The sequence below is a fragment of the Triticum urartu genome, chromosome 3 (genome assembly GCF_003073215.2).
Source record: "Triticum urartu cultivar G1812 chromosome 3, Tu2.1, whole genome shotgun sequence".
In the NCBI taxonomy this organism is placed as follows: Eukaryota; Viridiplantae; Streptophyta; class Magnoliopsida; order Poales; family Poaceae; genus Triticum; species Triticum urartu.
Window position 1 is genome coordinate 508,987,192 of NC_053024.1, and position 11,742 is coordinate 508,998,933.

Consider the following 11,742-nt stretch of genomic DNA (forward strand, 5'->3'; position numbering starts at 1 on the left):
TTCTATCACAGATCCGAAGGCAAAATATTCATTGTTGAGAATGGATCCTTTCTAGAGAAGGAGTTTCTCTCGAAAGAAGTGAGTGGGAGGAAAGTAGAACTTGATGAGGTAACTGTACCTGCTCCCTTATTGGAAAGTAGTTCATCACAGAAATATGTTTCTGTGACTCCTACACCAATTAGTGAGGAAGCTAATGATGATGATCATGTAACTTCAGATCAAGTTACTACTGAACCTCGTAGGTCAACCAGAGTGAGATCTGCACCAGAGTGGTACGGTAATCCTGTTCTGGAGGTCATGTTACTTGACCATGACGAACCTACGAACTATGAGGAAGCGATGATGAGCCCAGATTCCACGAAATGGCTTGAGGCCATGAAATCTGAGATGAGATCCATGTATGAGAGCAAAGTATGGACTTTGATTGACTTGCCCATTGATCGGCGAGCCATTGAGATTAAATGGATCTTCAAGAGGAAGACGGACACTGATAGTAGTGTTACCATCTACAAAGCTAGAATTGTCACAAAAAGGTTTTCGACAAGTTCAAGGTGTTGACTACGATGAGAGTTTATCACTCGTATCTATGCTTAAGTCTGTCCGAATCATGTTAGCAATTGCCGCTTTTTATGATTATGAAATTTGGCAGATGGATGTCAAAACTGCATTCCTGAATGGATTTCTGGAAGAAGAGTTGCATATGATGCAACAGGAAGGTTTTGTCGATCCAAAGGGAGCTAACAAAGTGTGCAAGCTCCAGCGATCCATTTATGGACTGGTGCAAGCCTCTCGGAGTTGGAATAAACGCTTTGATAAGTTGATCAAAGCATATAGTTTTATACAGACTTGCGGTGAAGCATGTATTTACAAGAAAGTGAGTGGGAGCACTACAGCATTTCTGATAAGTATATGTGTATGCCATATTGTTGATCGGAGATAATGTAGATTTATTCTGTAAAGCATAAAGGAATGTTTGAAATGATTTTTTGAAAGAAAGACCTCGGTGAAGCTGCTTACATATTGAGCATCAAGATCTATAGAGATAGATCAAGATGCTTGATAAGTTTTTCAATGAGTACATACCTTGACAAGATTTTGAAGTAGTTCAAAATGGAACATTCAAAGAAGGAGTTCTTGCCTGTGTTACAAAGTGTGAAGTTGAGTAAGACTCAAAACCCGACCACGGCAGAAGATAGAGATAGAATGAAAGTCATTCCCTATGCCTTAGCCATAGGTTCTATTAAGTATGCCATGCTGTGTACCAGACCTATTGTATACCCTGCCCTGAGTTTGGCAAGGGAGTATAATAGTGATCTAGGAGTAGATCACTGGACATTGGTCAAAATTATCCTTAGTGGAATAAGGATATGTTTCTCGATTATGGAGGTGACAAAAGGTTCGTCGTAAAAGGTTACGTCGATGCAAGTTTTGACACTGATCCAGATGACTCAAAGTCTCAATCTGGATACATATTGAAAGTGGGAGCAATTAGCTAGAGTAGCTTAGTGTAGAGCATTGTTGACATAGAAATTTGCAAAATACTTACATATCTAAATGTGGCAGACCCGTTGACTAAACTTCTCTCACAAGCAAAACATGATCACACCTTAGTACTCTTTGGGCGTTAATCACATAGCGATGTGAACTAGATTATTGAATCTAGTAAACCCTTTGGGTGTGGTCACATGACGATGTGAACTATGGGTGTTAATCACATGATGATGTGAACTATTGATGTTAAATCACATGGTGATGTGAACTATTGATTTTAAATCACATGGGAGACTGCAGGAAATATGCCCTAGAGGCAATAATAGAGTTATTGTTCATTTCCTTATATCATGATAAATGTTTATTATTCATGCTAGAATTGTATTAACCGGAAACATGATACATGTGTGAATACATAGACAAACAGAGTGTCACTAGTATGACTCTACTTGACTAGCTCGTTGATCAAAGATGGTTATGTTTCCTAACCATAGACAAAGAGTTGTCATTTGATTAATGGGATCACATCATTAGGAGAATGATGTGATTGACTTGACCCATTCCGTTAGCTTAGCACATGATCTTTTAGTTTGTTGCTATTGCTTTCTTCATGACTTATACATGTTCCTCTGACTATGAGATTATGCAACTCCCGTTTACCGGAGGAACACTTTGTGTGCCACCAAACGTCACAACGTAACTGAGTGATTATAAAGGTGCTCTACAGGTGTCTCCAAAGGTACTTGTTGGGTTGGCGTATTTCGAGATTAGGATTTTTCACTCGGATTGTCGGAGAGGTATCTCTAGGCCCACTCGGTAATGCACATCACTATAAGCCTTGCAAGCATTGCAACTAATGAGTTAGTTGCGGGATGATGTATTACGGAACGAGTAAAGAGACTTGCCGATAATGAGATTGAACTAGGTATTGAGATACCGACGATCGAATCTCGGGCAAGTAACATACCGATGACAAAGGGAACAACGTATGTTGTTATGCGGTCTGACCGATAAAGATCTTTGTAGAATATGTAGGAGCCAATATGGGCATCCAGGTCCTGCTATTGGTTATTGACCAAAGAGGTGTCTCGGTCATGTCTACATAGTTCTCGAACCCGTAGGGTCCGCACGCTTAACGTTCGTTGACGATATAGTATTATATGAGTTATGTATGTTGGTGACCGAATGTTGTTCGGAGTCCGGGATGAGATCACGGACATGACGAGGAACTCTGGAATGGTCCGGAGATAAAGTTTGATATATGGGATAATAGTGTTTGGTCACGGAAGGGTTCCGGAATTCACCGGAAGGGGTTCTGGATGTTTCCCGAAATGTTTGGGTACGAGAACACTTTATTTGGGCCAAAGGGGAAAGCCCACAAGGTTTTTGGAAAGCGCAAAAGGAAGTTTTGCGGAGTCCATGGGCCAGACGCCAGGGTCCCTGGCGTCTGGGTCCAGACGCTAGGAACCCTGGCGTCTGGCCCTGGAGTCCGAGAAGGACTCTTGCCTTTCGGGTGAAACCGACTTTGTGGAGGATTTTACTCCAAGTTTCGACCCCAGGGCTCAACATATAAATAGAGGGGCAGGGCTAGCACCAAAGATAGATCAAGAAACACCAAGCCGTGTGCTGGCAACCCCGACCCCTCTAGTTTATCCTCCGTCCTAGTTTTCGTAGTGCTAAAGCGAAGCCCTGCAGAGATTGTTCTTCACCAACACCGTCATCACGCCATCGTGCTGCCGGAACTCATCTACTACTTCGCCCCTCTTGCTGGATCGAGAAGGCGAGGACGTCACCGAGCCGAACGTGTGCAGAACTCAGAGGTGCCGTGCTTTCGGTACTTGGATCGGTCGGATCGTGAAGACGTACGACTACATCAACCGCATTGATATAACGCTTCCACGAACGGTCTACGAGGGTACGTAGACAACACTCTCCCCTCTCGTTGCTATGCATCACCATGATCTTGCGTGTGCGTAGGAATTTTTTTGAAATTACTACGTTCCCCAACACCTTGTTCCGTTGAAGGCTATTCACGCCTACCGGAACCCTGCACCAGCCGTGGAGCCAGAGCCGGAACCACAAGTTGATCCTCTACGACAGTCTAATTACCAGTGAGATCCGGAGATGATTGTCAACCAGTGGCAATCGGAGTCTTCCTCTTCTTCTTCTCAGTACGACCCCAGCTACTATTATGGATATCCGCCAGGCCAGCCGTGGCCATAGACCAACTTAGGCCAAAAGCCTAAGCTTGGGAGAGTATGTATTTCCCACCGACATTACATTTATGTTCACACACTCATTGCTAGATGTCGGTGCTCATACTTTTTCATTGTATTATCCATGCTAGTTTAATTTCCTTTTTATGCTTTCTTCTTGTGTGTTTAATAAACCTTAAGAAAAACAAAAAAAATTAGTTGTAACTTTTAATCAGTTTAATTTCCATGCTCGTAATAGTAATTAAAAAGAAAACCCAAAAAGATTTCCTGTTCTTCTTTTGCTTGTTGGGAGCTTTCCCGTGTAAATAGTTTTATTTCTTTTCTTTTCTTTGGGGGTCGATAGGAGAAGACCATAATTAAATTGTTGAAGTGGATCTTATATGCATTATTGTTGATCTGACAAAAGAGCCCATATTGCCTTGTCTTCTCCTATTTATTGAATGCTTGTAGATTCCAGCTTAGTCCAATGCACGTGCACTATTATTATTATTCACACTATTCAGTCGTGCAAGTGAAAGGCAATTATGATGATATATGATGGACTGGCTGAGATGAGAAAAGCTGGTATGAGATCGACCTCTTTTGTTTTTGTAAATATGATTAGTTCATCGTTCCTGATTCAGCCTATTATGAATAAACATGTTTGCAATGACAACTAGAGATCATAGTTTCTTATGTCATGCTTGATTAGCTATGAGTTATAATGGTTTACCTTGCGTGCCAACACGCTATTAAAATGGTTATGATGTGGTATGATAGGGTGGTATCCTCCTCTGAATGATTTAAGTGACTTGATTTGGTGCATGTTCACGCATGTAGTTGAAACAAAATCAACATAGCCTTCACGATATTTATGTTCATGATGGATTATATCCTACTCATGCTTGCATTCGGTGTTGATTAATTTTAATGCATGTTCATGACTGTTGTCGCTCTCTAGCTGGTCGCTTACCAGTCTTTTGCTAGCCTTCACCTGTACTAAGCGGGAATACTGCTTGTGCATCCAAACTCCTTAAACCCCAAAGTTATTCCACATGAGTCCACTATACCTACATATATACGGTATCTACCTGTCGTTCCAAGTAAATTTGTATGTGCCAAACTCTAAACCTTCAAATAAATATCCTGTTTTGTATGCTCGAATAGCTCATGTATCAACTAGAGTTGTCTGTATCTTCCATGTTAGGCGGGTTATTCTCAAGAGGAATGGACTCCGCTCCTCACTCACGAGATAAATGGCTGGTCACCGGGATGCCCAGTCCCATTCTTTATGCAAACTAAATCAAAATAATTGCAAACAAAACTCCCCCTGGGACTCTTGTTAGTTGGAGGCACTCGTTGTTTCGAGCAAGCCATGGATTGATGCTTGTTGGTGGAAGGGGGAGTATAAACTTTACCATTCTGTTTGGGAACCGCATATGATGTGTGTAGCATGGAAGATATCGCCATCTCTTGGTTGTTATGTTGACAATGAAAGTATACCGCTCAAAATATTATTCACCTCTGTTTCAAAACCGAGCTCTGGCACCTCTACAAATCCCTGCTTCCCTCTGCGAAGGGCCTATCTATTTACTTTTATGCTGAGTCGTCATCCTCTTATTAAAAAGCACCAGTTGGAGAGCACCGCTGTCATCTGCACTCATTACTGTTAGTTTACATTGAGTATGACTTGACTAGATCTCTTTTACCATGAATTACAATGTCCAGTCAGTCCTTGGTCTTTAAAGGTGCTCTGCATTTATGTTTTGCGGTCTCAGAAAGGGCTAGCGAGATACCACCTTGTTATATCATATTATGATTGTTTTGAGAAAGTGTTGTCATCCGAGATTTATTATTATTGCTCGTTAGTTGATTATGCCATTGATATGAGTAAACTTGAGACCTATGCATTATTGTGAATATGGTTAGTTATAATCTTTGCTGAAAATTTGAATGCTAGCTTTACATATTTACAACAACAAGAGCAAACAGAGTTTGTAAAAGTTTTTCTTTATCACTTTCAGTTTATCAACTGAATTGCTTGAGGACAAGCAAAGGTTTAAGCTTGGGGGAGTTGATACGTCTCCAACATATTTACTTTTCCAAACACTTTTGCCCTTGTTTTGGACTCTAACTTGCATGATTTAAATGGAACTAACCCGAACTGACACTATTTTTAGTAGAATTACCATGGTGTTATTTATGTGCAGGAGCAAACGTTCTCAGAATGACCTGAAACTTCACGGAGCCACTTTTCAGAAAATAAGAAAAATACCTGCAAAAGATGAAGGCCAGGGGGCCCACCACCTCTCCACGAGGGTGGGGGGCGCGCCCCCCTACCTCGTGGGCCCCCTGTTGCCTCTCCGACTCCAACTCCATATATTGAGTTTCGGGGAGAAAAAAATCAGAGAGAAGAAATCATCGCGTTTTACGATACGGAGCCGCCGCCAAGCCCTAAAACCTCTCGGGAGGGCTGATCTGGAGTCCGTTCGGGGCTCCGGAGAGGGGAATCCGTCGCCATCGTCATCATCAACCATCCTCCATCATCAATTTCATGATGCTCACCGCCGTGCGTGAGTAATTCCATCGTAGGCTTGCTGGACGGTGATGGGTTGGATGGGATCTATCATGTAATCGGGTTAGTTTTGTTAGGGTTTGATCCCTAGTATCCACTATGTTCTGAGATTGATGTTGCTATGACTTTGCTATGCTTAATGCTTGTCACTAGGGCCCGAGTGCCATGATTTCAGATCTGAACCTATTATGTTTTCATCAATATATGAGTGTTCTTGATCCTATCTTGCAAGTCTATAGTCATCTATTATGTGTTATGATCCGTTAACCCCGAAGTGACAATAATCGGGATACTTACCGGTGATGACCGTAGTTTGAGGAGTTCATGTATTCACTATGTGTTAATGCTTTGTTTCGGTTCTCTATTAAAAGGAGGCCTTAATATCCCTTAGTTTCCGTAAGGACCCCGCTGCCACGGGAGGGTAGGACAAAAGATGTCATGCAAGTTCTTTTCCATAAGCACGTATGACTATGTTCGGAATACATGCTTACATTATATCAATGAACTGGAGCTAGTTCTATGTCACCCTAGGTTATGACTGTTACATGATGAACCGCATCCGGTATAATTCTCCATCACTGATCCATTGCCTACGAGCTTTCCATATATTGTTCTCCGCTTATTTACTTTTTCGTTGCTATTGCTATCATCACTACAAAATACCAAAAACATTAATTTTACTACCGTTACCTTTTGTTACCGTTATCACTACTATCATATTACTTTGCTGCAGATATTAAGTTTCCAGGTGTGGTTGAATTGGTAACTCAACTACTAATACTTGAGAGTATTCTTTGGCTCCTCTTGTGTCGAATCAATAAATTTGGTTTGAATACTCTACCCTCGAAAACTGTTGCGATCCCCTATACTTGTGGGTTATCAGGAGGGGGGATCGAGCTTCAAGAAATTGTGAACGGTCTTATCAATACACAACTGTAAATTCCTTAGGAATTTCTATTGCGCCATCACTGTAGGACCTGGGTTTAAGCTTTCCCCAACCCCTTTTCATCAATGGACTCCTGACGTCTACGAAGGAGTGTGGTTCGTTCGACAAATTCCTACCTCTATATCTATCTCTGAGGTGTTTGGGTTTTGGCCTGAACTTGGTCAAAATAAAAGGAAATTGTCTTTTCAAAAAACCAATACACCTTACATTTTGGAACTGAAGAAATATTTGGTTTGGCGAGTGGGGAGATGATGGAGTGTGTTTTCTCTTTATTTATAATGCAATGTTTTAGTGGTTTCGTGGTGTGATTATGTGTTATCTGCTAATGAATTCATATTTATGTGGAAAAGTTTTCTGCGTCGGTGACTACATGTACTATAGTAGTGCTACGGTATCGTAGAAGCTTTTTTTTCTAGATGGTGGGAAGGTGCACGGGGTTGATATGTTTTTATGCTGCCAATTGATTTGAAAAAATTTGACCGGTCAAAATGTGAACCAAATCCAAAATTTTGTACCCCAATCAAAATGGAAGAGCTTAAAGTTAGGAAGCATCGTGAATTAAAAGAATTGAATGAGAGTGCTCACTGAGAAATTGTCCACCCGATCGAAATCTGGTGGCCAAAATTTAAAATTGGAGACCTCAATTGATTGTTAGGCATTAAAAATTAGGAAGCTTACCGAAAAATGCTTTCATCATGCTTTATAAATAAAGCAAATCACCACAGCCACAAGGTACAACAAGGTTCACACACATAGTAGCAGCACGACAGATAGTACAAAAGGGTTCTACTGAGGACACAGCTCAACAAGCCCAAAAAATAAAAAGAAAAAAAGACAAAGCGGACGAGCCGCAACAAGGAAACTAGTCCGGCTCAGGTGGTGACGGAGGAAGCGGCGAAGCCAAGCGAAGAGCCATCGCACGAAGGTCAGCAATTAGGGAGCTTAAGTCTTTGGCTAGCTTAATAACAAGAGGCTATTACACCTGAATGTGTCTTCTTATCGTCTTGTAGGGACTTTGGAATTGCAGGAATGCTCTGTCTTCACTAATCTATTTCTCTCAACATGCAATTATTTAAATCCCCACAAAAGAAAATGTAATCATTTATAGAGAAAAACACCTTAACATGCGAACATTCATGAAAAAATTCGGGTGTTGCTAATAGTGTATGCATCCAAACATATATGCATGACAACGTGCAAATGGTGCATACATCCAAACATGCATGGCAAAGCCCGAATCTGTGAGGGGCCAGCAAAATTCGGGTGTTTTAGCTGCCGCCAACAACCGGTTTGTGCTTGGCCACAAAACACACCAATGCGGATTAGACAGCCCCTTCTATTTACAAGCAAATATCCAAAGTGCAACAATCGAATTGATAGGACCATTCATGATTCATCACATATCCGAATCAGAGAAATATGAGAGCGCTCCTGTCGCCCATTCGGATCCAATCCAATGCTGCATGCATGCAATTTCCACCCTGTCTCAAGGTGTCAGCTAGCGCACTGCACCATACCATACACGCTACAAATACAGCTTTGTCCGTCTCCTCCTGCCTCTCCTCTCATCCACGCCCCCTCGCCATCCGTGCCGAGCGACGGAACGAGACGAAATGGCGCAGTGGGACGCGCTTGTGGATGGCGCGCTCGCGAGCCTGGCCGCTCGGAGACTGCTGTTCAACACGCGCCTCATCGCCCTCGCGCCGCCGCCGCCGGCGCCCTCCGAAACCAGCTTCGCCGGACCGGGCCCCTGGGACCGCGCCACCGTCGAGATCCAGGTCGACCGCACCTCCATCCAACAATGGCTCGCCGCAAGTCAGTGCCCGTATACCTCTGCCTCTCAGCCGTGCAGGAAAATGCATGCCACACTTTTTGCTTGCTTCGAACCATACTAAATGAACGGGTTACGTACGTCGTACATGCGTTTGTTCTGGTTAGATGGCGAGGTGAGCAGCCAAGAAGACGACGAGGCGAGCCGGGAGCTGATCCTCTTCTCCGGGAACGACTACATGTGCCTCAGCTCGCATCCGGCAGTCCGCGAGGCTGCAGTCAAGGTTCTTACTATTTCATTTGCTATTAGGACTATAGCAGTACGTACTCTGAACAAGCTACCTGCCTGGCAACTCTAATTTGTGCATGCTATGCTTGTCAGGCAGCTCAAGAGTATGGCATGGGGCCGAGAGGCTCTTCGTTGATCTGCGGGTACACTACTTATCACAAACTGGTCGAGGAGTCGCTGGCGAAACTGCAGAAAAAAGAGGTACAGCACGAAACAAAACAGATATTATTACGCTGTTTTATTAAGTGTTTTCTTCACCTTTACATCGATCGATTTTGGTCACTTCTACAGGATTGCCTTCTTTGCCCCACCGGATTCTCCGCAAACACGGCCTTGATGACCGCACTGGGCAGCATCAGCTCTCTTCTGGCCGCTGGGAGGAAACCCGCAGAGGATGAGAGGATCGCGATTTTCTCAGACGCGCTGAACCATGCCTCCACCATTGACGGGATCCGCCTCGTGGAGAGGCAGCACCAAGCAGTGGCCTTCGTCTACAAGCACTGCGACATGTCGCACCTTGATTTCCTGCTGTATGCATGCGTCTTCTCTCCTTTAATTCCATCACCTGGCAGTATGCAGTAGATGCAACATATATATACATACATATTTAGCCACGCCTCGATTTTGTGTATCGTTACGTACAGGTCCAGTTGCCCGATGGAAAAGAAAGTTGTTGTCACGGACAGGCAAGTAACCTGCCACTGAATAAGTACTGTTGATATCTCCGTCAGTATTTACACCTACTAGTTCTTGCTTGTTCATACACATGCATATTGTGAGGGTACTACTGAACTTAAGCCATCTTTTTAATTACAATGTGCGCGCAGTCTGTTCAGCATGGATGGGGATTTTGCTCCGTTGCCTCAACTAGTCAAATTACGCAACAAATATGGATTTTTGTTGGTCGTCGATGATGTTAGTATTCATTTTATCCTCTCGGTTCTTAAATTTTTCCAATCTTTCTATTGACAAATAATGGTTATCACTATTGCGTTTTCAAGGCACATGGAACGCTTCTTTGCGGCGAGAACGGTGGTGGCATACCTGAGCTGTTTGGATGTGAAGATGACATTGACATATGTGTTGGCTCCTTAAGCAAGGGAGTCGGTTGCCAGGGTGGTTTCATAGCATGCAGGTAATATATGTTATCTATACTGTACTCTTTAAGCACGTTGTGTACAGATGGATAGGAAACATGCTTATCGTCACCAAGAGTAATGCTGCAAATTAGGTTATGCCATACAACTGCAAAATTAGGATTGTAACTGACACCCGATTTTCTCAAAATTATTTATCTAGACCCGACTCTTATGGTCTGAGCCTTACGACTAACTGTTTGCATTGTGGTGATCGGGCAGCACTAGATGGAAGAGGCTGATTCTATCGCGAGGCCGCTCATTCATATTTTCGACAGCCTTGCCGGTGCCCGTGGTTGCTTCTGTGCATGGTACTGTTTGCCGATTTTCCATGCTTACTGAACTCAACTGAACTGAGCATCCACCATCAGTTTTCCTTTTAACATGAGAGAATAGCAACCATGATTCAGCTGCAATCCACGTCTCGAGGAAGGAGAGATGGCGAAGGTCGGTCATCTGGGAGCACGTGCAGTATTTCGCTTCTCTGACCAAACTCAAGGTAACCAGCCCCATCATCGTCATCCTCGTCGGAAGCGAGGAGGCGGCGGTCAAGGCTCACAGGTTCCATCTCCCGCCGATGTTTTCCTACCATTTGCCTTCATCGATGTGTGCTCCGCTTCATGTTTTTCGATCATGCTTCCCGTGTTTGAAACTCCATGCAGGCATCTTCTGAGATCTGGATTTCTCGTCCAGCCAATCAGACCGCCCGTGGTGCCACCCAACTCAAGCGGGTTTCAAATTTCGCCTTTTTCCCTTGGCAAATATACTGTATGTGAACCAGATAGGCAGAGTCTATTTCAAGAGAAATTGACTGATTGTTGAACTACTGGTAGGTTGCGAATTACTCTTAGCTCAGCTCATACCTCGGATGACATCAGAAGGCTTGTTGACGCGCTCGCTCCCTGGCTCCCGGCTCAACATGCTGAGCAGGGTTGCGCTTCAGTTTCAAGATTATAATTATAAGCAACGGACCACTATTCATGATATAATAAAGATATAATCGTGTCACCACTATATATGTTTTATGCTATTCGAATTATGTGTATTGTGTAACACGGGGTGATATAATTGGTTTGATGCCCAAAATTGGCTTACCAATGTTTGGTGTTGTGCCAAATATTGGCTACTATTGGTTGATTATCAAGTTGTCTTGCCTCCTCCCCCTCTCACCTCTGCGCCGCCACCCCGGTGGCGCCGCCGTCCCCCCGCCTCTAACCCCCCCCCCCCACCCCCCCCCCCCCCCCCCCCCCCCCCCCCCCCCCCCCCCCCCCCCCCCCCCCCCGCCGCCGGCGGCCAGATCCGCCAGGGCAAAGCCCCTGCGGTGGCTGGCGGCGGGGGCT

The 11,742-nt window shown here is 43.9% G+C and overlaps 1 protein-coding gene across 3 annotated transcripts; it reads left to right on the top strand.

Moving 5' to 3' along the window:
- The first annotated feature begins 8,752 nt into the window (after positions 1-8,752).
- LOC125548570 (8-amino-7-oxononanoate synthase-like) lies at positions 8,753-11,416 on the top strand. Of its 3 annotated transcripts, none has more exons than XR_007301124.1 (10): positions 8,753-9,022; positions 9,146-9,261; positions 9,360-9,467; positions 9,558-9,796; positions 9,911-9,952; positions 10,094-10,181; positions 10,268-10,401; positions 10,625-10,713; positions 10,799-10,963; positions 11,065-11,416. XR_007301124.1 is itself a non-coding variant. In XM_048712140.1 (10 exons), exons 1-10 carry the CDS (start codon positions 8,821-8,823, stop codon positions 11,222-11,224), a joined length of 1,329 nt encoding a protein of 442 aa, XP_048568097.1. In that variant the 5' UTR covers positions 8,753-8,820; the 3' UTR covers positions 11,225-11,416. The 3 variants fall into 3 exon arrangements, 2 of the variants coding, with proteins under 2 accessions (XP_048568097.1, XP_048568096.1); XM_048712140.1 differs by having other exon boundaries at positions 10,813-10,963; XM_048712139.1 differs by having other exon boundaries at positions 9,360-9,796; positions 10,813-10,963.
- The last annotated feature ends 326 nt before the right edge of the window (positions 11,417-11,742 follow it).

Bases quoted from the DNA above. Each gene is read 5' to 3' on its own strand.
- LOC125548570 (XM_048712139.1), top strand. From the start codon at position 8,821: ATGGCGCAGTGGGACGCGCTTGTGGATGGCGCGCTCGCGAGCCTGGCC. The intron at 9,797-9,910 runs GTATGCATGCGT...CGTTACGTACAG, and splicing joins TCGCACCTTGATTTCCTGCT to GTCCAGTTGCCCGATGGAAA. The intron at 9,953-10,093 runs GCAAGTAACCTG...ATGTGCGCGCAG, and splicing joins AAAGTTGTTGTCACGGACAG to TCTGTTCAGCATGGATGGGG.